General features: G+C 37.0%; 1 protein-coding gene across 17 annotated transcripts in view; it reads left to right on the top strand.

Annotated features, from left to right (window-relative positions):
* Window positions 1-27,316, top strand: part of UBR5 (ubiquitin protein ligase E3 component n-recognin 5) — an 80,548-nt gene extending 53,232 nt beyond the window's left edge. For 6 of the 17 annotated variants that reach the window (XM_084510585.1, XM_084510586.1, XM_084510584.1 and 3 more), the window contains 37 exons: window positions 1,155-1,306; window positions 1,698-1,793; window positions 2,212-2,335; window positions 2,637-2,734; window positions 3,432-3,580; window positions 3,965-4,056; window positions 4,996-5,142; window positions 5,237-5,355; window positions 5,448-5,574; window positions 5,672-5,801; window positions 6,356-6,516; window positions 6,995-7,234; window positions 8,117-8,240; window positions 8,867-8,978; window positions 10,080-10,211; window positions 11,103-11,364; window positions 11,735-11,999; window positions 12,696-12,907; window positions 13,232-13,462; window positions 15,023-15,096; window positions 15,719-15,891; window positions 15,970-16,104; window positions 16,624-16,844; window positions 17,769-17,889; window positions 17,985-18,092; window positions 18,362-18,605; window positions 19,152-19,263; window positions 19,815-19,959; window positions 20,254-20,384; window positions 20,622-20,682; window positions 21,018-21,193; window positions 21,606-21,690; window positions 22,696-22,851; window positions 23,241-23,354; window positions 24,455-24,599; window positions 25,177-25,262; window positions 26,160-27,316. In XM_084510585.1, coding sequence (XP_084366711.1) covers window positions 1,155-1,306; window positions 1,698-1,793; window positions 2,212-2,335; window positions 2,637-2,734; window positions 3,432-3,580; window positions 3,965-4,056; window positions 4,996-5,142; window positions 5,237-5,355; window positions 5,448-5,574; window positions 5,672-5,801; window positions 6,356-6,516; window positions 6,995-7,234; window positions 8,117-8,240; window positions 8,867-8,978; window positions 10,080-10,211; window positions 11,103-11,364; window positions 11,735-11,999; window positions 12,696-12,907; window positions 13,232-13,462; window positions 15,023-15,096; window positions 15,719-15,891; window positions 15,970-16,104; window positions 16,624-16,844; window positions 17,769-17,889; window positions 17,985-18,092; window positions 18,362-18,605; window positions 19,152-19,263; window positions 19,815-19,959; window positions 20,254-20,384; window positions 20,622-20,682; window positions 21,018-21,193; window positions 21,606-21,690; window positions 22,696-22,851; window positions 23,241-23,354; window positions 24,455-24,599; window positions 25,177-25,262; window positions 26,160-26,372 — 5,473 coding nt within the window. In that variant the 3' untranslated portion in view covers window positions 26,373-27,316. Of the gene's footprint in view, window positions 1-1,154; window positions 1,307-1,697; window positions 1,794-2,211; window positions 2,336-2,636; window positions 2,735-3,431; window positions 3,581-3,964; window positions 4,057-4,995; window positions 5,143-5,236; window positions 5,356-5,447; window positions 5,575-5,671; window positions 5,802-6,355; window positions 6,517-6,994; window positions 7,235-8,116; window positions 8,241-8,866; window positions 8,979-10,079; window positions 10,212-11,102; window positions 11,365-11,730; window positions 12,000-12,695; window positions 12,908-13,231; window positions 13,463-15,022; window positions 15,097-15,718; window positions 15,892-15,969; window positions 16,105-16,623; window positions 16,845-17,768; window positions 17,890-17,984; window positions 18,093-18,361; window positions 18,606-19,151; window positions 19,264-19,814; window positions 19,960-20,253; window positions 20,385-20,621; window positions 20,683-21,017; window positions 21,194-21,605; window positions 21,691-22,695; window positions 22,852-23,240; window positions 23,355-24,454; window positions 24,600-25,176; window positions 25,263-26,159 lie in introns of all 17 variants that reach the window. The other 11 variants (XM_084510587.1, XM_084510581.1, XM_084510588.1 and 8 more) reach the window with 9 other exon arrangements.
* Window positions 27,317-27,562: the final 246 nt, after the last annotated feature.

Raw genomic sequence — 27,562 nt, 5'->3', positions numbered from 1 at the left:
GTCAGTTCAGAGCACTCCTGATGAGGGCATGGGTTTGTTTTTTAACACAGTGCTATAGTCAGAGCATTTGATGTAAAATGTTTTTATCCTTCCCAAGCTGCAGTCCTCATCATTGTGATCATTTTGATATGGGAGGTGAGGACTGAAGGTTCCCTCTCATGTTCTACAGAAGACTTCACAGAATCACAGAATTTCTAGGTTGGAAGAGACCTCAAGATCGAGTCCAACCTCTGACCTAACGCTAGCAGTCCCCACTAAACCATATCCCTAAGCTCTACATCTAAACGTCTTTTGAAGACTTCCAGGGATGGTGACTCCACCACTTCCCTGGGCAGCCTGTTCCAATGCCTAACAAGCCTTTCAGTAAAGAAGTTCTTCCTAACATCTAACCTAAAACTCCCCTGGCTCAACTTAAGCCCATTCCCCCTCGTCCTGTCACCAGGCATGTGGGAGAACAGACCAACCTCCACCTCGCTACAGCCTCCCTTGGCTATATAAAAGGAAGTGCATTTAAAAACAAAAATGTACCTCTTCGTATCACACTGAATTCTTTGGCTATACGTTATTCCTATCACTTTTTCTTCTTCTAAGATGATTTCTTCTTCTAAGATGATATGGAATTTCTTAAAATTATTTATTGACTATCATCAGTAAAACAGCACTTTCATGTTACAAAATTTTAAATTAAAACTTACCTCTAAAATAATTTTAAGCCCTTTTTTAATTGCTTCATGAACTTTTTTTTTTTTGAAGTTAGATTTAAAAAGACAGCATCAACAGAAGCAAATGCCAGGGTCCTGGCAACAAGCTTGGGGTAAAAGGAATTTCAGATAGTGGTGATAATGCCTGTCACCTGCTCTACCCTGCAACAGGCAGTGCTGAGGAGGAAAAAGTAGATGTGTTTTTGGCTCAAACCCATCTCGATTAGTCGATGACTGACTGCCTTTTCTTCCATGGCTGGTATATCCTGTTATAACAAAATGGAATACAGGAATGAAAAATACCTCTTTGCTCGTTCTACACAATGATGAAGAAAAATGTAAACAAGAAGTTTGGTTTTGTTTTTCAGTTTGAAAGTCAGCTTTAAGATGTCCTAATTATACATGAAAATGAGTTTGTATTTTTACCTTTTTATTTTGTTTATTTTTATTCAGTTTGAGATTAAGGGAAATGATGAGAAGATCCTTGAGAGCTGCTGGGTTGGGCAGACACGAAGCTGGTGCTTCATCCAGTGATCACCAGGACCCAGTTTCTCCACCAATAGCTCCTCCCAGCTGGGTTCCCGATCCTCCTGCAATGGATCCGGGTAAGTCTACTGTTGTATCAAGTTAGACTGTAATATAAGAAGAGATTTAATGAAGAAACCAGTGACTTTTAAGGTAAATTGCTTAGACTTGACTGTGAGACTGAAACATTTAATGTCACTGAGATAGCAAGGCGTGCTTTAAGAGTTCACTGAAGGCTTAAAAGCTCTTTTTTTAATCCCGTGTCTGCCTGTCTTATGCTGGTGTCAGACTTCCGTGAAGTATGCTTTATAGTGTTGCTTCCATGGATGCTAGTCTAGGAATGTTTCCGTTTGTAGGAAAGAGTACCCATTAAACAGAAAGCTTGCAGTGTGTTAGACGCTGCAGAAAGAGCATGTTGTTAGGGATGTCTTTATATATTGATATACATCCTGCTGTTCTGTTTACTGAAAGATGGTGACATTGATTTTATCCTGGCCCCCGCTGTGGGATCTCTTACCACAGCAGCGACTGGCACCGGCCAAGGACCGAGCACCTCCACGATACCAGGTGAGGACCCGCTGCTTATCTGATTATGCTTTAGAAGCAAAACGATCTGAAAAGACATCTTTGTTTGCACAGACTTTCTACATATGCAAACACTTCTAACCAAATGAAGATTGGATCGAAGCAGAATTTCATGAGGGCGCAGAGTACCTGAAGTTTTACATAAAATAATTTTTACCTGAGGAATGAGAAGCATAAAAATTTGGTGATCAGTATGAAATTGATCTTACTGCCTGTATTTCGGAATGTAATTTGGAACTGCAATTTACAGTATTTCAGTGAAATGTTGCAGCAGCTAACAAACTGCTGAATAGTCCTACTGATGAATCACTGAAGTGAAACATTGAATTATTTGTTTTTAATAGGTAGTCATTTTTTTGAGGGAAAACAGTTTCTCTGCATTTTCATTTTCTCATTATAGGGCCTTCTACTGAACCATCTGTAGTGGAATCAAAAGATCGGAAGGCAAATGCTCATTTCATACTGAAATTGCTGTGTGATAGTGTTGTTTTACAACCTTATCTTCGAGAATTGCTGTCAGCCAAGTAAGTTTTCAAATCAATTTTCATTATTCTTTTTAATGTTACATAATGCAATTTATTGTATAGAAACCTTTTTAAAAAGTTTAATTTAGAGTCACATCAGCTAAGATGGAGAATGTTAGAAAGTTGGCAGCTTTTGTATCATGTACAGAAGTAAAATGAGTAAAAGTGCTTAATCACTCCCTGGTATTTCAGTTTGCACAAGGTTAGCAGTGTTAAGTTTTTGTATGCTTCCTACCTCTCCTGTTGAAAAAAATAAACATAAAGGGTCAGTGTTTTGACTTTTCTTTTTCTTCCCCACTAGGGATGCAAGAGGCATGACACCATTTATGTCAGCAGTCAGTGGCCGGGCGTATCCTGCTGCAATTACAATTCTAGAAACTGCACAGAAAATTGCTAAAGGTACATCAGTTTCACTAATTATTAGTGTATTGTTTTTTCAAAAATTTGGCATTAGCATGCATTCAGGTTCATTACATTCATCACATAGAATGAATCACATAGATTCATTCTTTGTATGCAGTAGTACATGGGTTTGAGGAACAGGTGTTGGTGCTACACATGTCTTTACAAAATAGTAAAGTATACTGCTGCACGTTTTGGAAATCTGTTACAGAGTGTCACCCTTATTTGTAGTGTATGTATTATGAAAGATTTATGTGAATATTACTGCTTTTGTGCTTTACAATCCTTAGTGATTTAAGGTTCCACTTTCCAGTGGTACACAGGTATCACATTGAACTTATGTATTTGAACTGGAGGGAAACAGATCAGTAGGCCAAACTAGATGATGTTACTAAAGTGACTTTTATGCAAACATATACTTGATGACTCTTTCAACGTTGGTGATTCATTGAATTGATTAGAATGCAAGTGAATTTAAAACTAGAGGAAGATTGTTCAAGGTTATTTTTTGGTCAGGAGCTGGCAGCAGCTTCTGGAACAATTACCTGTGATGTGACATACAAGGTTTTCAAAAAAAAAAAAAAAAGTGAAGAATTCATTGAAACTTACCCTGTGATTCTTCTGTCAAGTATGGATTTTGTTGGTTGTTTCTGTGTTTTTTTTCTTTTTAAACACTGACATTCTTTTCTTCTAGCTGAAGCAACTTCAAGTGAAAAAGAAGATGATGTGTTTATGGGAATGGTTTGTCCTTCTGGTACAAATCCGGATGACTCTCCCTTGTATGTTTTATGTTGTAATGATACATGCAGCTTTACCTGGACTGGTGCAGAACATATTAACCAAGTAAGGCTTTTTTCCTTTTTAAGTAATATTTTTCAATCATGTATTATGTTAGTCTAGTGATCCAATTTTTGAGTAATTGAAGTAGTTTTTAATTTTTGTAACTTGTCTAATATTGTCACTGTTCCTTACTCTTAAGGCAGGCAGTGTTGGTCAGAATATTGCTGTTAATGGGTGTGGTTTTCACCTCACTAACTTTGGCAAAAATTTTGATGGAAATAACTCTTAGAAAACAGCGAATATTAAAATTAGCAACAGTTTCACTTTCTAGAATCGACTGACTTCTAAGTGAAGGCATCAGTTTTAAAAAGTGCAATTTTAACACAATGCTCTGAGATAAAAAGTACATAAAGGAAAACCTCCGTATAATACTCTTAACTTTTTTAGGATATATTTGAATGCCGAACATGTGGCCTGTTAGAATCTCTTTGTTGTTGCACAGAATGTGCAAGGGTCTGTCACAAAGGACATGACTGCAAGTAAGTATTGTGTTCTGTTTCTTATAATCAAATCAGTCTTGTAGCTTTGTTTCTTTACTGGTGATTGGTTTTGGTTCTTTTTTTCCCTTGATTAAAATATATTACTGATCTTCTGTTCTCTAATATCTGAATATTTTAAATATATTTTTCTTCTGCTCTGTAAGATTTATTTTATGGATCTGAATTGAAAGAATAACATGCAGCCATCTCGTAATTTTCACTTTATAGAATTCAGAGTAACTGAGTAAGTCTAACACCCTTAAGTGTGTAATAATCTGAGAAGAATATGCTTCATTTTGGGCACCTCCAAAAGTTTTCTGAAGCCCTTGATTGCCAATGATGGATTATTCTTGTAAACTTCCATAAAGAAGTGTAGTATACATGTATTCATCTCTTAGATCAACTGTAATAAAGGGAGAAGTGAGCTAAAAGTCAAATGAACAGTCAAGATGTCTCTGATCGACCTGGCCAAAGTTTTGAAGCTGCAGAAGTTTTGTACCACTGTTACTGCATGTAAATGTTACTGCATTAACGTCCTTGCTCTAGTAAGCTAACAAATACAATTATAAAGACATTCTCAGCATTTTGACAATTATTGAGGTTTTACTGCATGTAGAAAGGAACTTCAACTTAACTTTGGCTGGAGGCTATTTTGGGGGAAAAATATACTTTCTTGGATGAGCTTTAAGGCACTATGAAAAGCTCTACAGTGAAACTGCTCTCGTGAAGTGAGTGTAGGAAACAAGAATGACAAATGTCAAGTGTAGTGTTGTAAAAATGCATTTCTCTTTTAAGCTACATCTTGGTGTAATATAATAATATAATTAACAAAATTCTAGCAGGAATCTTAATGTCTACAATAACACCTACAGCCTGCGTAGAAAATACTTGGTGTGTTAATGAACAGTGTTTGCAGCTCACTTTTTCTCTTTCTTATAGGCTGAAACGAACATCCCCCACAGCTTACTGTGATTGCTGGGAGAAGTGCAAGTGTAAAACACTAATTGCAGGACAGAAATCTGCTCGCCTTGATCTCCTTTACCGCCTGCTTACCACCACAAATCTTGTTACTATGCCAAATAGCAGGTAAGTTCATATGTGCAGTGACTAGAGCAGAATAATCTTTATTGCTTAAAATATGTGGTGTACAGTATCTCCACTAATCAATTTTTCATTACAGGGGAGAACATCTCCTCCTATTTTTAGTACAGACAGTTGCCAGGCAAACTGTGGAACACTGCCAATACAGACCACCTAGAATTAGGGAAGATCGTAATCGTAAAACTGCAAATCCTGAAGGTAAGAGCCCTTTCACTGAAAGAAATGGTATTTTATAATAAATGGCAAAATTTCAATACCTCTTCCTCGTATTGCTTTTTTTATCTCTTTAGATTCTGATATGCCTGATCACGATTTAGAACCTCCTCGATTTGCTCAGCTTGCTTTGGAACGTGTTCTGCAAGACTGGAATGCACTGAAGTCTATGATCATGTTCGGCTCCCAGGAAAATAAAGACCCGTGTGTATCTACAAATAGTCGACAATGTAAAGTTTGATTTGACGTTTGAGACCTGCTGACTTACATAAAATTTAATTTCTTTTTGTTTTTTTCTAAGTCTTAGTGCAAGCAGCAGGATAGGCCATCTCTTGCCTGAAGAACAAGTTTACCTTAATCAGCAAAGTGGAACTATTCGCTTGGACTGTTTTACGCATTGCCTTATTGTCAAGTGTACAGCAGACATTTTGGTAAGCACACTTAGCCACGTTTTACATTGACTTCTGAATAGTCATAGAATGGTATGGCTTGGCAGGGAACCTTGAAGATCATCTAGTCCATTCCCCTGCTATGCAGAGACATCTTTCACTAGATAACGTTACTCAAAGACCCACCCAACTTTGAACAGTTCCAGGGATGGGGCATCAGCAACATCTCTGGGCATCCTGTTCCAGTCTTACCACCTTCATTGTGAAAAATTCCTTTGCTATATACCATCTAAATGTACCTTTTTTCAGCTTAAAACTGTTGCTCATCGTCCTGTCACATGCCCTGGTAAAAGTCTTTTTCCATCTTTCTTACAAACTCTCTGTGATATAATGGGATATTCTAATGTATTTGGGGTGATACACTGTGAGACTAATTTGAGAATAACTTCAAATTAACTGTGTTTTTTTTTCTGAAGTTACACTGTTATGACTGTGCTCTGTTTTTTTTTTTGTTTTTTTTTTTGAATCTTAATTTGGTCTGTTTCATGCTTCTAAATTACATGCTATTATTGGGTTGTAATAATCTGTTTCTGTAGCTTTTAGATACTTTACTGGGTACTCTGGTAAAAGAATTGCAAAACAAGTATACACCAGGACGTAGAGAAGAAGCGATTGCTGTTACGATGAGATTCCTGCGTTCTGTGGCAAGAGTGTTTGTCATTCTTAGCGTGGAAATGGCTTCGTCCAAAAAGAAAAAGTAAGTATGGAGGATAGGAGGGGATTGTTTTGGTTGTTTGCTTTTCTGTTAATTCTCTCAATAAATGAGTTGATACTCATCAGTAATAGGCAGGAACATAAGAACTAAGGTGCAGTCTGTCGGCAGTGTTGTATTGAAATGTACGTGCCTCAAGATTGCACAATAGCTGCTGGTATTGTGTGTAGCTTGTGAAGTTTTAATTTCTTAAGATAGACGCTGAACTTCTCTGAGGGTTTTGGGAAGTAGGTTTTTTATTATGTTAGTCAAAAATACAATCTTTATCTGTTTATTATTTGTAGATTTAGATATTCATCCTTAGTCTTTTAAATTACTGAACGTTTTTAACTGACTTCAGTAGTTCCTCGTATTGCTGCTATATACACGTCTATGTACATACTGAAGATAGGATTGTTTGAAAAATGTGTTATATTCATATTGAAGATGTACTTACCTTTATTTTTCCTTATCTTTTCCCTAGCAATTTTATTCCACAGCCAATTGGAAAATGTAAACGTGTATTCCAGGCATTATTGCCCTATGCTGTCGAAGAGTTGTGCAATGTAGCAGAATCCTTAATTATTCCAGTCAGGATGGGAATTGCACGTCCTACAGCACCCTTTACTCTCGCTAGCACCAGCATAGATGCCATGCAGGGAAGTGAAGAACTGTTTTCTGTGGAGCCTCTACCGCCAAGACCATCATCTGACCAGTCTAGCAGGTAAAAGCTCACTATTTATTCTTTTCAAAGTCTGTTAAAGATGGGTTTTGTTCTTTGTTTTTGTTGTTGTTTTGATTTGTGTTTATTAACTTTTCATTAGTAGAAAAAGCTGCTTATTCTGGGCAAGTATTTTGGAAATACGTTCCTACTGACAGATTTCTTACCTAATTTAGGTTGACAGTGATATCCAGAGGTCATCACCCTGTCCCCTTCTCCCTGTATCCCCATGTCCCTATAGATCCCCGTTCAAGTTTTTGTCAGGTCACTCAGGCCCTTGTCCATTTAGATGCAAAATCTCTCCAAGGACTTAGATTCCACAATGTTTTGGTGTAACCTTTTTGGATTGGTGACCACACTCACTGTGAAATCTTTTTAAAAAATGTCTTAATTTTTTTTTATTTCCCTTTTCCTTCTCTTTTATTCTGGCATAACGTGAATTTCTTCTTGTTCTAACTCACGTCCGTTTCTTCTTGCTTTCTACTCTATACCTCTGAGAAATAGCAAAAAAAATTTTTTTGCTAGCTTTCAATTGAATGTAAGTGATCTACTGACTTTGGAAGTATTTACACATGAAGCACTGAGTTACTCTTACAAGTTCTGAAGGTCTTTACAGATTTTCAGTGGTCTAGTTGTGCTGATCTACCATTTCATGTGAGCTTTGCTATCAGTGAGTTATTCTGCCTACTACCCACCCATCTAGGAAAAAGAAGCTGATCTTAGTTTCATGATAAACTTGCAAAAGTCTTTCTTCAGTCTGGTTGTTTCAGTCTAGGCATTTCATGCTTTTAGGTTTCCTTTTAAAAAGGATCTGAACTGATGCTTTTTCCTTTCTTAATTAATGCTTTTTTGTTATAACCTCTTCCTGTTTTTCCGTTTTTTAAGTTCTAGTCAGTCTCAGTCATCGTACATCATAAGGAATCCTCAGCAAAGACGAATCAGCCAGTCACAGCCAGTTCGTGGCAGGGATGAAGAACAAGATGATATTGTTTCAGCAGATGTGGAAGAGGTCAGTTTTCTTTTTCTCCCTTTCTTTCTTCCCCTCAGTGTGGGACCTAATGCATTAGCACATGCTTTAATTTCAAAGCCAAAAACTCATGCGTCAAGGTCTCTAGCTTTCAGAAGATACTCAACTACCCTTTACAAGCACAGTAATACTCCATGGAGTCCATAATTCCACAAGCATTTTGTTTTCACAGAGCTTTGAATACAAAACTATGTTGTTTCCAACAGCGTTTAGTTACTTGAGAGTATACAAAGTGTGTACAAAGCATTTGAATAACAGTATGACTTAAAATACAATAAATACATCTGTAGTCTCCTTTATATGTAATCTTACACTTTATTATAACTCCCTTTTATTAAAATGGCCTTTCAACATATGGTTACTAGAGGGACTTCTACCAGGATGAAGCGCTTCCAAATTTAGAAACTACTTCTAGGCTTTGTTCAGCTTTACTCTTTCAGCATTAAAATCTGATGTCCAAAGCTGTCTTTCATTCGTGGGATTTTTTTCTTAGATATGTCTTCTTGTTTGTTAGTGTTTTACATGAAATTTTATACTTTCCTTTTGAAAACACACAGATCTTTGATATAGAAATTATTTTGGTATAAAATTAAAATACCTCTTTCCAGGTTGAGGTGGTTGAGGGGGTAGCTGGTGAAGAAGACCATCATGATGAGCAGGAAGAACATGGTGAAGAAAATGCTGAAGCAGAAGGACAGCATGATGAGCATGATGAAGATGGTATGTATAATGTGCATTGCGCATATTACTGATTGGAGGAACTAACTGCATCAAAACCAGAAGGGATCTTCAGAGTCATCAATGATCATGATTTGAGAGCATAAACAGAGAATCAAAGGGGTTAGGGTTACACATCATAGAAGCAAGATGGGTAAAATTAGAGATTACGGTGTACCTCCCTGTCACGAGTTACTTTTGTTTTTGCACAAGGAGAAAATATTAAAGTATCAAAGATTAAAAAAAAACTTGTTAGATGTTAACATATCAGATTTTTGCCTTTTGTAATTGCTACTGTTGACAGAATATTGACAGTTTCTGTTGTAAACCGGACTATTGAAAAGTAGCATAGCTCTTAGATGACTAATGATAGAATAGCAGTTATGGTAGATGTGCTTTCAAAAAGGATCTGAACCGTGGTGAACAAGTTTTCAAACCACTCATGAAATATGGAATTATGGATCAATTTTTAATAGCCACAATTCATCCATTACTTTTGGAAATTCTTGCTCTTAATGTGACTTCTCTCGTCTCTTTGGGATTAGATCGTCCAAAAGTATGATTTAAATAAAATTACCTTCTACTCTTTGTCTGTGGCTTATGTTTCCAGTCAGCTCATTTACAGGACAGGAAATATGTTCATTCACTTGCTGAGTACTTGGAATATTAATTCTAAAAATTTAAAACTGAATAGAACCTGTATTTTTAAATAGATTTTAAAAAAAAAAAAAAACACACAAATATTCCTTGGATATTCACTTGAAATAGCATGTGGTTAATTTTTCTCATACAAATGCACAAATAGCTATGGGGTTTTTTGGTTTGAGCAGCTAATCCTTCAAGCCTTAATTTTCAGTGTGGGTACTGAATGTATATGCACAGGGCTAAGTGAGAAGGTCAGGGGTAGCTAACTGCTGAAAAACAAGGAGAAAGCTACACATATTGCTTCAGATTTGCACTGCTTTTATGTCCTTTCCCTGTATGTCTTTTAGTTTCTGCTACAGTCAGGGGCTCTGGGTTTAGTTTAATGTCTTTTATGAGCTACTACAGCCACTCTGTTTTTCTCTGTTTTTAAACATGAGTTTTTTTATATTGTTTTTGTAGGCAGTGATATGGAGTTGGATTTACTAGCTGCTGCTGAAACCGAAAGTGACAGTGAGAGTAACCACAGTAATCAGGACAATGCTAGCGGGCGCAGAAGTGTTGTCACTGCAGCTACTGCTGGCTCAGAAGCAGGTATGCTACATCATCTCATGTTTAATCCAGCCGTTCAGGTATTAGGATTAAATTGTACAGGAAAAAGAAACGTATTAGTGGTTTAGCTTTGATAGGGGCAGGACTGGTTTCAGCTACAAAAATGTTATTCTTTGCCTTTGGAGCTGGACTGTATCCAACACTTCAGAGACACACTGGAGAAATGATTTACTTCACAATTAAATGGAGCAGAGTGAGAATTACCTGATCATGACATTTTTATAACAAATACCTTTCCCTCAATCTTTTCCTTTTTTTGCTTCTTCAACCAGCTTCTTCCCTCACACCTCTGTCTTCCAATATTTCCTGTTGTTTCTTTGCCTATAATTAGAAGGAACTATGCAGGCTTTTTGCAGAAGCTGTGCTAAAGTGAGAGCCATCTTCTCTGCTCTTACAGAGCTTCTGCATGTGTTAGCTAAAGATTATTTAGCACTCCTGTGAAGTGCAGTGAAATGTTTTCACTCATTTTTAGTGCAGAAGCTAGCTATGGTTTAAAGCAAAACGTGAAACCTGATCAGTCATTTAAAGGCTTTTGAAAACAAATGCTGTACTGTTGTCTGGAAGCCCAGTTTTTAGAGCTCACTGACAGGGGGCAGAATCAGTGAACACTTTAAAAATCAGATTATTTCTTCATTTGTCTTTTGAAATGCAAATAGTCTTAGTGCTTTTTTTTTTTGTTTGTGTGTGAAACTGATTTTGGAAAATATGCAGTATGTCATAAGGATTGAAAATTTGTGATAGTGGTATGTGAACGTTTTTATAATGTGTAATTTTTTTCTTATGAAAACGTTTTTATAACAGTTGTATGATAAATCCATGCATGTATATGACTGCAATTGTCAATTACTGTTTATTGCTTATTTTCTTTGACAGGAGCTAGTAGTGTTCCAGCATTTTTTTCTGAAGATGACTCTCAATCAAATGACTCCAGTGACTCGGATAGCAGCAGCAGTCAGAGCGATGACATAGAACAGGAGACCTTTATGCTTGATGAGCCTCTGGAGCGAACCACAAATAGCTCTCACGCCAATGGTGCTGCCCAAGCTCCTCGTTCTATGCAGTGGGCTGTACGCAACACCCAAAACCAGAGAACCACTAGCACTGCTCCTTCTAGTACGTCAGCCCCAGCAGGCAAGTCTGAGTAAAATGCATGCATGACAGTCAATTAACTTGTGGCTTTGCTCCCTCCTCTCTTTTCATTTGTTCTCTTAAGGAGGAAATGTTACATATTTGTTCTAGAAAGACAGCAATGATGTATCTTGACTGTTCTAGTACTGGTTTTGAGTTTAACAAAAGGAAGGATCCAGTCTAGTTCTTAAGATGTTGCGAATATGCTTGCAGTAGCTAGTCACGTTTTTTTTATGTAGTGACTTTTTACTTGCTATAGATGTGATGTCACTAATATTTACAAGGGTTTTTACTAGAAATGTTCATGATATCTGTCAATACATAAAATGTTTAGCAAAGCTTAAATTCATTAATGTCATTCTTTTATATTTAGCGAGTTCAGCGGGCTTGATTTACATCGACCCATCCAACCTGCGTCGGAGCGGTACCATCAGTACGAGCGCTGCAGCAGCAGCTGCAGCACTTGAAGCCAGCAATGCAAGCAGCTATTTAACATCTGCAAGCAGTTTAGCAAGAGCATACAGCATAGTGATACGGCAGATATCTGACCTCATGGGTCTGATTCCCAAGTACAATCATTTAGTGTATTCTCAGATTCCAGCTGCAGTGAAGCTGACTTACCAAGATGCTGTTAACTTGCAGGTAAGAACATACAAACTTCGTGCATCAGCATAATCTCAGTGTTATTAGGATTTTTTTAGGTAGAATCATAAAATTATTGAGATTTTTAAAGACCAGAATAGAAAAGAATGAAGAAAGTTGGCTAGTGTTGGATCAAAAACCAAATCAGTGGAGTTAGCAAATAGCAAGGAAATGAGGCTACAGAGCTAATATTGGAACTAAATAAGGAAAAGACTGAGCTAAAAGAGGAATTTTTGTATGCAGTTGAAATTGAGATCTGCATAGAAAATTATGTCCTTTTTGCTGAAGTTGCAAGTGGTGAAGGATAGAGGACACCATATTGGGATGAGGGCTGTTAAAGCTACCAAAAAGTTAGGAATTAGGCCAAAAAAAACAAAATGTGCTATCTGGGAGTTGCAATGTGGATATAAGGTGAGGAGTAGAAGAGGTGCCTAAAAATGAGGGAGGGATCGTGAGGATGCTTTACAGAAACACCAAGGTAGTAAGTGAAGAGAACTGCACACCACTACAGTAAATCAGGTGTCCCCGTAAAGCTTTCAGAAATTGTTTGTTGGTCATTCTTGAGTGGGATTTTTAGAGTCTCTTTGTGGGAAATCATACATAACTGTAAAAGTAGTGGTGAAGGCTTGTGTTGAGATTGCATTCTATCATCTGGTTCTGTTGTTTGCAAAACTCATTAAATCTCATTTTCTGTAGAATTATGTAGAAGAAAAGCTTATTCCTACTTGGAATTGGATGGTTAGTATCATGGACTCTACAGAAGCACAGCTGCGTTATGGTTCTGCATTAGCATCCGCGGGTGATCCTGGGCATCCAAATCATCCTCTGCATGCTTCTCAGAACTCCGCCAGAAGGGAAAGGATGACAGCTCGTGAGGAAGCTAGCTTAAGAACACTCGAGGGAAGAAGGTATGAAAACAATTTAATTATTGCATGGTGTATGAAGTACTAGTTCTATTTAATTCTGTAATGCAGCAGCATAGTTACTGTTTTGATTAATGGTGCCTTCCTGTATTGTTGCTGCTACTTGGTTTATTCTGATGTAGTAGTTTTATCTCCGGTATTACCTCTTTGTAATATATTGCACCTCAGCTGCATTTACACAGAAAAATGTGAAATCATGGTCATTGCTCTTACTATCACACAGTTTTGTATTTCATGTCTATATTTCAAATGTGGAGAATAATAGTAAAGGATGCCAAATCTCTGTGTTCAATTCTTTTCTCTCACTAGGCGTGCTACTTTACTCAGTGCTCGTCAGGGAATGATGTCAGCACGTGGTGATTTCCTGAACTACGCACTGTCTTTGATGCGTTCGCACAATGATGAGCACTCAGATGTCCTTCCTGTTCTAGATGTCTGTTCACTAAAGCATGTAGCATACGTTTTTCAAGCGCTTATTTATTGGATTAAGGCAATGAATCAACAGACAACATTGGATACTCCTCAGCTGGAACGGAAAAGGTATTAAGTCTGACTCAGAACCAAAAACCTCATTGCATGGCAGTGCCTCTAACAGATGTACTAAAGACAAGTTATCAGCTGAAAAATGCAGTCTGTTCCTCGTGTTTAACATAATAATGACTAAGTTAGAAATCTGTTAAACGTGCTAGAAATGGCATAAGAGAAAACTTAAAAATTTGGTATGGTGAGCACAGTAGTTTGATTTTTTTTTCCACATGTTTGGGGTACTTAAGTCTTAACCTCATTACCTGAAGCACGGTAGGGAAACTGATAACAGAAAATGTCATTAAGTTGAAAGCTACATTGCCTCAACGATAGCATTTTACAAGGTATGCCAGCATTTCTTTCTAAGTTTTTTTTAGAATGTCCTTTGATATGAAGTGGTGATTAATGATCACATGCATACCCATGTGTTGGTAGTCTATGCCAACTATTTCTACTTACTAAGTTTGGAGGTGAAGTACCTGAGTAGTCATAGCCAGCAGGTAGATAAATGCAAGTCTTTGCTTATCCCTGCCCCTGATTTTCAGTGTCACAAATCAAAAACAACACAGAACTGTTCATTTTCCCTACAAATTTAGCAATTGTAAAACATGAGTGATCAATATTTAAGATATACTGGACTGCTGCCTTAGTTCAGATGTTACTCTCAATATATCTTGTAATGTAAGGCCTGTTAGAACCTCAAAATGTATACCAGAGGTTATTGTTAGAAACAGTAGTTTCCTCAGAAGTGGTAGTGGTTTAATGCAGTAACTGATCCGAGTTTTGGTGCAGGCTGAGTTGAGTAGTTGGAGCTGTGGCTTTAAACCTTTTCCAGGCAGTAACATACTTCTGGAATCTTCTTTGTTCCCAAAAATTCGTGTACTGAAATCTGTCAAATAACTTCACCAAAGAACTAAGTTCTCATGAAATGCTTAAGCTACGAATGCTTAGACTTTCACATTTAAAAGTGAGTGGTTCACATTAAAATGAAGTCCCTTGCTTCTGTTAGATGACATTTGAGTAGAGCCTGCATGAAATGTTTTTATTGGTTTTCATCTAATTCCAGAACATATTTGGCGTACACTGCCACAAATAAAAACAATCAAAGTTTGTGATACTATAATAAAGTGAAATCTATTTCTCTAATGCATAGCTCAGACTTACATTTTAAAATCTGATCATACGAAATTACAGGATCAAGCATATTCTACACCAGTGAATTTTAGAACAGTATTCAGTTATATAACTCCTCCCCTAATTCAGAGTTCCTAGATTGTTTGGTACTGATATGGTCTTTAAAAATAAATATACCCATTGCTGACTGAAGCTTTAACTCTTTAGATCAACCTTGGTGGGTGGCCTAATGCATTTAGGGGTAACTGCCTGAGCAGTGTAGTGACTATGTAATGAGAAGGACTCTACAGCTTTGAATGCCACCTCCCAATGGAAAATACCTGCCTGTTCACCAGTGACTTTATAGTTCTTACGATGTATAGCTTGCAAGTATATTTACTGATTATACTGTTGATTTTATTGATTGCAACTGCTGTAAATGCTTTTTTTTCTTTCTTTTAGAACTCGTGAACTTTTGGAGCTGGGTCTTGACAATGAAGATTCAGAACATGAAAATGATGATGATACCAATCAAAGTTTGTATACAGAAACACTTCTATCATATGCTAAATTACAATACTTTCACAATGTTTTTTCCCATTAGTTAGCTGAGGCTTTGAATAAGTGTTTGTTATTTGCATACGTTAAGACAATGGAAAGATGTCCTTACTAAAGTCTAGCTATGAAAGACTTTCATACCATTATTATTTTACCAGATTTGTCCTGCCATTGCTTGTTTTCATTGTGGGCCCCTCTTTTCATTTGCTTTCTCTCTAACCTGCAGAGTTTGTGCCCTTATTGTTCTGCACAATGGCAGAATTTAAAATTAGAATCTGAGCTAAACTGTGGTGGTTTTGATCTGTTGAAGATACTGCTGAAAACAATAGAATGTGTACTCTGTATGAAGTAGATATAGTATAGCAGTGCACATTCATTAAAACTTGCTACAGTAAAAAGAATAAAAGTGTCAACTAAGCGACTTAATAAAAGTAGAAGGTTTGAAGAAGCTTGCTGTAGAACTGCTAAATCTGTAGAGGGGTGGTTTGCATTCCTGTTCCTTCAGTAAGATAGCTAAGAGAGGAGCTTAATAACTGTTGATAGTTTAAATCCTTTGCTTTTATAACTGAAAATTAAGGTGAAATCTTCTCTGGTGTTTAGGTGCTACACTCAACGACAAAGATGATGATTCCCTCCCAGCAGAGACCGGCCAAAACCATCCATTTTTCAGACGATCAGACTCCATGACGTTCCTTGGCTGCATTCCACCCAATCCTTTTGAGGTTCCTCTGGCAGAAGCCATCCCCCTGGCAGACCAGCCCCATCTATTACAGGTGCCACCAGCGATGGTGTTCTGAAAGATAACTGCAGTTTGCTTTTTCGTTTCTAACTGAAATATATTATTTACCCAGAATGCTTTTGTTCATTTTCAGCCCAATGCTCGCAAAGAAGATCTCTTTGGCCGACCAAGCCAGGGTCTGTATTCATCTTCTGCCAACAGCGGGAAATGCCTGATGGAAGTTACAGTGGATAGAAACTGCCTTGAGGTAGATCTAAAAGTTTGATTATTTTATACAGTGGGGATAACTTAAGCTAGTACCTTCATTCCTTAAGAGACACTTCAATTTTTCACAGAAAGTTTTAAGTAGCTTTTAAAAAAAAAGATAATTCAAAAGCACAGTAAGTGCAAAAACTTTAATTTTTAATTTTTTTAATGTAGGAATTTTTATAGTTACTGACGTAGCATATTTCAAGTAATACTTTTTGAAGTCTGCTATACAACATGAGTTAATTTTGAAATACAAATGTTATAATCATGATAACAAATATTACCGTGCTCAGTAGGTTTGCCATTTAATGTTTGGTCTGTGGACAAGTCAAGTGTATGAAATACAAACTCAAAACTAGAAAATTGTTTTTCCTGTTTGCTGAAGCCATTGATATTGTGTTTATCAGAGCAATTATAGTACTCTTTTTTGTGTGTTTTAGGAACTACATATATCCTGAGAAAGCCTTCTAGTCTGTTTTGATTAATCTGTAATTAAGTTTTGCTTTTCCTCGTTTAGGTTCTTCCAACTAAAATGTCTTATGCTGCCAACCTAAAAAACGTTATGAGCATGCAAAATAGACAAAAGAAAGAAGGGGAGGAACAAAATGTACCTACAGAAGAATCTGAGAGTTCAAAGCCAGGGCCTTCCGCTCATGATCTTGCAGCACAACTGAAAAGCAGCTTGTTGGCAGAGATAGGACTGACAGAAAGTGAAGGGCCACCTCTCACATCTTTCAGGTAGCTGGATTTAAAAATTACTGGATGAAGTATTGCTGAGCTGATAAAAGGATATTTGGGACTAAAACATTTTTTTAAATTAAGATGGGTAGCTTTATTTAGTTGGAAAGTGTTGTTTGTCTTTGGAAGCTTTTAAAACGAACAGTTGATCAGTCTTGAAGCCTGTGCAAGCCAGTAGAAATCCTTTACCTAACTTCCTTCTGCAGACATGCTATGACTTCTTCGGTAACTGAGTTAAAAATAGCAGTTAACAGCTTGCCATCTGTGGCAGGTGATACTGACCACATTTTATGCAGTTAGAGCCCTGTAATGGTGGATCCCACATAGCACTGAGGTTGCTTGTTTTCGGAGCAGTTACTCTGTGGAAGCAAGACTTGTGTTTCAGCTGAAACACAACGGATGCCAAGTTCCCTACTTACTGTTCTGTGACCATTCCAAATGCAAATCAAGTTACAAGTTCCTTCGTATACTAATACTTAGTAACTGATTAGCTTAGTAGGCAAAAGCCATTTTTAATCGACCAGACTCTAGGGGGTTATAAGATTGAGGTCAGTGTATAGAATTGTTTATATTTTAAGCCAAGTGGTATTGGTTAACGCTGCACAGTAGCTGGAAATCCTAGACATCTCAAGAGAATTTATAATCAGGTTATCTTGCTGTAGTTTCCAGGTTTTGTTATTTAAAGTGTATTGTTTTTTATCTGTGTTTGTCAGTGACCCATGGAATACTTCAATGTCTTGCTTGACTTGTAATCAAGTAATTAACATGGACATTTGACCTCTACACCTAACTTTATAGTACAGTGATGTCCTGCATAGTCAAGTTGTTTCCAAATAAATAACTTACTTGGAGGCAAGAGGGTAGGTAAAAGTAGAACTATGCCATATATGTCCAAAGTTAATTTCTTTATTCTCCCTCTCTCAGGCCACAGTGTAGCTTCATGGGCATGGTTATATCTCACGACATGTTGCTGGGACGTTGGCGCCTTTCTTTAGAGTTGTTTGGTAGAGTATTCATGGAAGATGTTGGAGCAGAGCCTGGCTCGGTATGTATTTTCCAGTTTAAGGACAATTCCTTTTCCACCTAAACTGTGAACCTCCCTTATTCTGATTTTTTTTTATTTTTTATTTTTTGTTTAAGATCCTTACTGAATTAGGTGGCTTTGAAGTAAAGGAATCAAAATTCCGCAGGGAGATGGAAAAACTTAGAAACCAGCAATCCAGGGATTTAACGTTGGAGGTAAAAAATGTTAGTTTTTCTTCCAAATTTATCTTAATTAAAAGCTGAACTATCAAACGTTGCAGTAACTTGATAGGAGAATATGTGCTTCAGAGTCTGCAGGCCAATGTTCTTAAACCTTACCGTATAAGCTGTGCTATGATTACTGTGTAGTTTTTCCATATTCTAATGAGCGTTTTCTGAGGCTGTGCAGAAGTGTCCAGAAACTTTCTTGTGAAGTTGAAATTCTGTTGATATCGTGGGCGATAAAGAACAAATTTCTTTGTGTTTTTTAATAGGTTGATCGAGACAGAGACCTTCTAATTCAGCAGACCATGAGGCAGCTCAACAATCATTTTGGTCGCAGGTGTGCTACCACTCCAATGGCTGTGCACAGAGTAAAAGTTACTTTTAAGGATGAGCCGGGAGAAGGCAGCGGTGTAGCACGAAGCTTTTACACTGCCATTGCACAGGCTTTTCTGTCAAATGAGAAACTGCCAAATCTAGATTGCATTCAGAATGCCAACAAGGGTACCCATACAAGTAAGTGATATGCAGCAGTTAATCTCCAGATAATATTCATAAGTGTTGGATTTATCTCGCATTAAAACATTTGCTGTTGTCTCACTTCAGGGATTTTTTTTATTGCTAAGTCTGCATGGGAACTTTGAAAACTGTGTATGTTAGTTCTCTGAGGCAAGGAAATTGTGGTGTTTTTTTCTTAAAACAGACTCTTCTTTCAAAAGTTCTTAGTTCTTTTTAGCATCTGCCTCTCCAGTAGGTAATTACCATCAAGATTTTAGGCAGCAAGTGCGTATGTTTTATATGACTGTTCCATCTGGCTTGTCACAAATAATTTTAAATGCTTTTTGAAACTGTATAAAAATTTTAGAATTATTTTTGCATTTGTAAGTTTGTACAAACACTACAGGTTCCTTTCATAAGCGTGGTTGAACGTAGATCACTAGTTTAAGTTAAATGGTTCTGTCTCATTGATGTCTTTCAAGCTGTGTCCTCCTTACACTGACACTGCTTTTGGGGAGAGAAGTATAAAGAAGTTCATGGTTATGAGTTTTTTTCCTCCTTTAGGTCTGATGCAGAGATTGCGAAATAGGGGGGAGAGAGATCGGGAAAGAGAGCGAGAGAGAGAAATGCGGAGAAGTAGTGGCTTACGGGCTGGTTCTCGGAGAGATAGAGATAGGTAAGTGATATATTTTTCATTTGTTGGAGCTGGTTTGTCAGATAGAATGATTGCCTTATTCAGATAGAATTCAGATTGCCTTTGTCAGATAGAATGATCTAGAGGAAAGATAATTCTACTTAAATTTAAGGTGTCTGTCTTTCTCAGTTTCGGGAACAATTTATGAGGTCATTTCTTGAAATTCAGTATGTACTTCAATTCTTTAAAAATTGTTTTACCATTGATAGATTGTCTCAAATGTATGCCATAAACCTCTCCTGCAGAAACAATAATAAAAACTTGTATATTAGCATCACTTTGTGAGGTGGTTTGCAAACAGCATTGTCATTGGTGGCATGTCTGATTGCGTTATCTAAAATACTGGTAGTATTAAAATCACTGCCTCGTTTTGAATCATTCTGAAACATTCCCTCTAAGCAGCGATGAGAAACAACTCCTCTTCTAGCATAAAAATTAATGCTGTTTTGAATCCTTGTGCCAATGATACTGTTGCAGAAGAATTTTGCGTATTTCCTCTGAAATCAGTACAAACTGCTCTAACTTCTTTTAAGGGACTTTAGAAGGCAACTTTCCATTGACACACGGCCTTTTAGACCAGCATCAGAAGGAAATCCTAGTGATGACCCCGATCCTCTTCCAGCACATAGACAAGCCCTTGGAGAAAGGCTCTACCCTCGAGTGCAAGCAATGCAACCAGTAAGTCTTGTCTGTCTAGTACATTAAATGATATGTTAAATGTTCTTGGCCTATTTTCAGTTTAAAAAAATAAAATTCCCTGTCCGTTATTGTTTAACTTGCCTGAAAATATTTTAACATATATGCCCACTTCTGTATTCTTCAAGATATTTTACAGTTTCTATAATTTATCATTTAGCCTATGTGGTATCTTGCAATGCATTCTATATTTAAAATACTGAAACTTTCATAAAGCTGTATTTGAAAATGAGAGAACTGGAGGAGGATATAAGACGTGTCATTCTGTATCCCCAGGCATTTGCAAGTAAAATCACAGGAATGTTGTTGGAATTGTCTCCTGCTCAGCTGCTTCTCTTACTAGCGAGTGAAGACTCCCTTAGAGCAAGAGTTGATGAAGCTATGGAACTCATTATTGCACATGGCAGGTAAATATCAAAGGTTCTGTAAAAGATGAAGACTGATCTTGTGGCCGAGACACTTGTACTGTGCTACATCTCACTCCAGTGCATCTAGCTTGCTTCTTGCTTTCTTCCAGACATTTTTCTCTGGGCAAGTGATTTGTTGACTTTGGTTAAATCAAATCTGTCTGGTGTCAGAATATGACCATTCCTTATTGTGAAACTAAATGTTCATTTGCCTTTCTTTTCTTTTCCCCCATTAAGGGAGAATGGTGCTGACAGTATACTAGATCTTGGATTGCTAGACTCTTCAGATAAAGTGCAGGTAAGGTATTGTTGCACAGTTAGAAATTTACTGGAGATCGTTATATCAGTTCATTTGGAACCTAGAATGGAGCCTTCTCTTACCTTGCAAGACAAAGTTCTGCTTAATTATCTTGTGCAGTTATCTTTTATCTGAGTAAAGCTGTTCTTGATTCTTTTCCTTTGAAAAGATTAAGCAATAATCACTCAAAAGTATAAAACATTACAGTCAGGAAATGTCATTGGGCTTCTTAACCAATGAAACTTGAATCCTTGGCTCTAGTAGCAAAGAGTTTGCTTATGTGGGTTGGTAGCTAGAAATAGATTTCTTAATTACTATTCTGACTTCCAAAACAGGAAAATAGAAAGCGACATGGTTCCAGCCGCAGTGTAGTGGATATGGAATTAGATGATACAGATGATGGGGATGATAACGCACCACTTTTCTACCAACCTGGAAAACGAGGGTTTTATACACCAAGACCTGGTAAAAACACAGAAGCAAGGCTGAATTGTTTCAGAAACATCGGCAGGTATGTCATTAACGTACTAGACTGAACAAAATTTAAATGATGAGTACATGAAATACCAAGGAAGAGTACCAATGATCCAAGCTGCAAAAACTTCCTTTATTCTTTGTGCTCTATTTGGCACCTGGTGCTCAATATTAGTTAAATTGCACATTTCAGCTTGAGGTTTCTCTTCCTGTTAAATCTTTTTATCTTTTTTTTTTTTTTTTAACAATCTGAAAGGGCAGAAATTATATCTTTAAAATGATTATATGCCCACAGTGGCTGTTTTTTTTTTTTTTTTTTTTTTTTGGTGAACTGAGGGAGCTGGAAAGCTTGATTATTAAGAGTATTTTTACTTTTTTAATGCAAGTTTGCTGAAAAATCCTCAATGTAATATGTCATACCGAAACAACAATCAAACTTGTATTTTCAGAATCCTGGGATTGTGCTTGTTGCAGAATGAGCTGTGTCCTATCACGTTAAATAGACACGTAATCAAAGTTCTTCTTGGCAGAAAGGTAAGTTGATCATAGAAATTTGAATTTGCTTTAATTACATAAAATCTCATCTTTATAACTGCTTTTTCCCACGTGTTTTGCGTTGACTGGTAGAGTTGGTAAGTGTAAAGATGCTAGAATGCTTTTAAATTGAATTCAAGGTTTTCATTTTAGATTGTGAACTGAGTAAATCTACTGGAAGGTATTTGAGATGGAAAGATTTGCAATAGGTTAGCCTTTGATTCCCTTCAGAAACAGCAAATTCGCCTTTTATTTTCCCCTTTCTGAGGCTGAAGACTCAAAAGGGTGGTGTTAGACAGCATCTCAGCTTGCCAAAACCACTTTTCTCAATATTTGATAAAACTCGTAGGATTTAATTGTAATTACATTTTGTCTTGTGCAGGCATAAATTAATTCAGAGCACTAGTTACTTGAACTTCTTGCAAAAATCCCCTGTTTTTCACCCCTGAATGAACACCAGTGACATGCTGCATATTTCATGCATTAGTCAAGAACATCGTAAGTTCTTTCTGATGCAACATACTTACACCAAGGTTTGTTATTGCTGGCCTTTTCTTTAAAAACAATGCTGATCATCTAATGAGTTTTCCAATATATATATAATCTTTCACAAAAAGGGTTAGTGGCAGAAAGATATGTCTTTAGATATCCCGATACCTTCCAAGAGATTTCCCTTGTATTCACATCACACATCAAAGAATAATTTAGTTAGAAAATAATGGATGACTTTTCAGCTTGATAATGAACCAAAAAGTGAGGAACTGTAGAAAACAGTAAAAAGTAGGTGGTGTTATTCTGATTGCTGGAAGCTGTGGTATTTGGCTATTAGGACATCAGCCATTTAAATGTGTAGCTGCAGTATGTGCTTCAGTGGAGAACAGTCTTTCAGCATTTTGCAGCACTGCAAATTGTTTCCAACTTCCATCAGCCATCATCTCAAATGGTCACACAGTTTTGAGTATATTCTTAAACAGGTATGTTTCAAACATCTGTGTCTTTTTATAGGTGAACTGGCATGACTTTGCTTTTTTTGATCCGGTTATGTATGAAAGCCTCCGGCAGCTTATCCTCGCTTCCCAGAGCACAGATGCTGATGCAGTGTTCGCAGCAATGGATTTAGCATTTGCAATAGACCTGTGTAAGGAAGAGGGTGGAGGGCAGGTAAGGATGGACATACCTGCATCTTTGTAGTTCAGGAATTTGACAATTTGCACATGTTGCCATGTGCATATAATCCAGATCCTTCTAAGGTCCCAAAGCTAATGTTCTAGCCTTTCTAGATCCAAATAATGTATTCTCTTTAGCCATTGAACTGTGGTTTTTTATTTTTTTTCCTTGAAGGTGGTGTAGAACATACCATAAAGCCTGGATAGTAGAGTCAGTCCTTGGGAATCCCTAATGTTTTACCCTGGAGTAGTAGAAGCAAAATTTTCTACTACTACTTTTTAGAGGAATATTAAGCTGTAAATCGCTGATCTACATACCGTGTCTGTTGTAGTAATAATCTAGTTTTGTCATCTTCTTTAATTGTCCTTGTTACTTTGCCATAGGTTGAGCTTATTTCCAATGGTGTAAATATACCAGTCACTCCTCAGAATGTTTATGAATATGTCCGGAAATATGCAGAACACCGAATGTTGGTGGTAGCAGAACAGCCTCTGCATGTAAGTTTTTGGTGGAGCGTGCTCTTAAAAACCAAAGTAATAATCCATAAGATTTCAGTCAGGTAATTCTTCCCCTCATTATGGTATTGTTGCTCAGGTTCTTTGAGGTATGACAGCTTGATTTAAAAGACATAATAGTTTTTTGTAATTGTATAGCTCTTTTTGCAGTGCTGTGAAGACTGAGTACTTTGAGCAAGTAGTAGAGTACTGAGTACTAGAACGAAAGGACAACTTTTAAACTTGATTTCATTGGTTAAGTCTGGCAAGAAACCTAACAGTTGACTGTATTGAGTTTGAGTAATTTTTGGAGCTTTTCTTAAATGAAAGTTAGAGTAATATATTTTTGTAAATAGTTTTATGTAAGACCAGTGCTTAAAATACTCTGTCATGTGATACTAAATCTAAACTTAGCCATTTCTGCTGACTAGTTCCCTGCTGCAGTTCTGAGACATAGGAGCAGACTATAGATTACTTCTCTGCAGATTAGGTCCAAAATTCTTCCACAAGGAACGTGTTTCTGGAATGAACTTGCTTGGTCTCGACATCTGCATAAATTAATAAGTACTTTGTTATAAGAGTTGAAAACTGTAACACTTGTATTCATTTGGGATTTATTGAAATGAATTTATTCAAATTTTTCCATTTTGAAAATTGAGTTTTAACCTTTACAGGATATAATCTGTATAAAAGGTGTATATGTATACTATCTATGTATACACGTATTACAGTTTTAAACCAGAATTGTCATATTAGTGTCTGAAGAAGCAAAGTGAACGTAAGATGTCATAAGCATTTTTTGTAACTCATAGCTCAGCAAAATATCCGAACTTCTCAGTAACAGAGTGCAGATGCTTCTGCTCCTGCAGCTGGCGAAACATTAGTTCAAAGCATTCCTGGTTTTGCAATACTTGGTGGTACCGCTCTGCTGCTTAACGTGCTGGTGCAGTTCTTTGGTTCAGAAAATTGTATCTCAGGTGGGAAAGCTTTGAAAGAGAAGAACAGCTAATAGAATACTAAATTTTGAGTTGATAGGGGATTTCACATGGAACTTCTCAGTAAGTGATATGACTGTAATGTGAATCTTGTGGCTTTCACTTAAGGCGATGAGGAAGGGTCTACTGGATGTGCTTCCAAAGAATTCATTAGAAGATTTGACAGCAGAAGATTTCAGACTTCTGGTAAATGGCTGTGGTGAAGTAAATGTGCAAATGCTAATCAGCTTTACTTCTTTCAATGATGAATCAGGTATGAAACAACTTAATCATTCAGAAACAGAGTTGTAGAGTAAATAGAGTTTAGAGTGTGAAGTTACTAGCATTAAGCTTAAAGCACCTCTTCAAATTTGACATCAGTTAATAAGTCATTGAAAATCGTAGTAAAATTCCTGCTATGTTCAGTACATACCTTGTAAAATGTTTACCTTCAGTTGGGGCGGGGTGGGGGGAGACACATGTTTTTTGACTGTCGCTTGGCATTAAAGGAAAGGATTATGTTCCTGGTAGTGCGTCTTTCCCTCTGGAAGTTCAGACCTAATGTTAAAACTACAAATGTGATGTATGCAGTCTAATATTTCTTTGATTTTAAAACTGTTGAGCTTCCATTAGGCTTTTCAGGTGGGAAGGTGTGGGAGAAATACTGAGGTATGTCAGAATTAGCCTTTACATTCAAAAGTACGTGTATTGATTCTGAAATGAGCCTGTGTCTCCAGTATCAGATTGTAGCTGAGATCCAACTTGCAGTACATGTAAAATAGCTCTTGTATTTATGGTTCAGCACACCAACTGAATTACATAGATATATATTTTTTATTTATTTCCCATAGGAGAAAATGCTGAGAAGCTTTTGCAGTTCAAGCGTTGGTTTTGGTCCATAGTTGAGAAGATGAGTATGACAGAAAGACAAGATCTAGTAAGTTGTCCTTTCTCGGTGAAAATATGCAGAACAACTGGCATTAGTCTTGCATCATTACTGCTTTTCGGTATCTGTACCTACAGAGACTTTGTATGTGACAGTAAGGTTGCAGAGCAGAGTAGTAGTGATTGGTTAGACTTTAATTTCTGGAAACATTTGATGTGAATACTAGACCTTGCAGCTGGAGGTATGTGTGGTAATGTCCTTGCCTATGTTCACAAATGTAGAAGCATTCTTACAGTCTCTGCCGAGTAGTTCTTAAGCTGAGTAACTTGTTAGTCAACTGTGTTGTGGGCTAGTAGGGTTTTGAGAGTGATTTCTTTTCCTGGATCAAGCTATTCTTTTGACTTCTGTGTGTCCTGAGGGCAATGCCTGTATCCTCTCTGTTAATGTCAATAATGATACCATCTCCTTCTTCACAAAACCTCTTTGGAATAACTGATGAGAGGCATGAAAGAGTAAGATTGTTTCACTTTGGAAGACAAGACTTATAAGCTGTGTCCATGAGCTTCTTAAAACTACTTGCTTTTAACTTCTTACCACTTCAGGTACTATCTTTCCCTTACAGTTTGCTAAAAGGAAATGAGGACTAATCTATAAAACAGAAAATTTAGAACACATTTGTTAAGCAATATCCGTGATTAAGCTTTGGTAGTGACACTGCTCTGCAAGTTTCACACTTGGGAAAACAACCCAATGTTCTCCCTTGCTGACTTCTGTCTGTACAAGTACTATATTCCTCTTCCTTGGTCATTAATGCTCCTGATAGAGATTTCTGGTATGTTTCATATCGATGGCAGTTAAGAATCTTCCCAGATGGAGCTGGGGACAGTATGCAGTGTAAATTTTAGCCTTGTCCAGCACAATTTTAAATACCACCTCCTGTTTTTTCAGGTTTACTTCTGGACATCAAGTCCATCATTGCCTGCCAGTGAGGAGGGATTCCAGCCTATGCCATCAATCACAATAAGACCACCAGATGACCAACATCTTCCTACAGCAAACACTTGCATTTCTCGCCTTTATGTCCCACTCTATTCCTCTAAGCAGATTTTGAAACAGAAATTGTTACTCGCCATTAAGACCAAGAATTTTGGTTTTGTGTAGAGTATAAAAAGTGTGTATTGCTGTGTAATATTACTAGCTAAGTTTTGTAGATTTTTCCATTTGTCTATAAAAGTTTATGAAAGTTAATGCTGTCATACCCCTGGTGGTACTTTAAAGATTTAAATGCAAACATTCCTGTACTAAATTTGTAACGTAAAGGCAAAAGGAGCACTGGCAATACCTGATTGCAACAGTTTGCTAGTCAATAACTCCTTGGCCTAACCCCAGCCAAAGATGACAGCAGAACAATATAATTTACACTGTGATTTATCTTTTTGCTGAGGGAAAATATGTAAAATGTTCTGAAAATTCACTGCTGCCTTTGTGGAAAGTGTTTCAGCAAAGGTTCTTGTATAGAGGGAGTAGGGAATTTCGAAATAAAAAATTAAGTATGTTCTGTGTTTTATTTTAACTTTTTTATGGTGTTTAATTTGTGGTTGGCTGCAGTTGTGTATCATGTATATTGAACTTGTAAAAAGTTCCTGACAGCTCAGATCCCAGAGTTGGGATCGTCCACTTATGAAACCACTTTCACTGCAATTTTTGTTCTGGTTGCATTGAACTCTGGCACATCAGATACCATCACTAATATTTTGCATGTAATCTGTACCTTTAGTGTGTTTTTTTGTACATAAGATGAGGCCAATGCACAGTATTTCATAGTTCACAATCAACATTTTTGTATCCCTGTTCCAGTGAACAGACAGTCAGGAGATTGTTCCACTACCAGTTCTAACCCGACACTTGTACTACGTTATCTAACTATGTAAACTCAGCCTGGGCACTTTCTGGTAACTGTAAAATGTTTATAAGATCATGATTATTGAAGATACATTTTGGAAAACTTTAATGTTCGTGAGCAGCTTAACTTCTTTTGTATCTAGCCTTTTTTTAAGTATCTTGTTACAGTTTTTTAATAAAGAAATTACAGACAAAATACCAAGTTATACTGAAGAAACAATAGTTTTTATTTATTTAGCCATTTATACTTTAGCTGGCAGCGTACACCAAACACAGTTCATCAAAAATCTGAATTTTGTAACTGAAAAATTGACCTGCAGAAGACATTTATTTAGCCCGCATTTTACAGTTAGCAGAGAATCCTGAACGAAATGGGCCAGGCAACCCCTTCTTTTGACAGAATTGGTTTGAAGGGAAAGTGGCTTGTTCTGAGAAAAAACAAACAAAAA

Source organism: Aythya ferina, assembly GCF_964211825.1.
Source record: "Aythya ferina genome assembly, chromosome: 2".
Taxonomy (NCBI): domain Eukaryota; kingdom Metazoa; phylum Chordata; class Aves; order Anseriformes; family Anatidae; genus Aythya; species Aythya ferina.
Note: the sequence above shows the minus strand (reverse complement) of the source record. Positions and strands in the feature narration are given on the sequence as shown.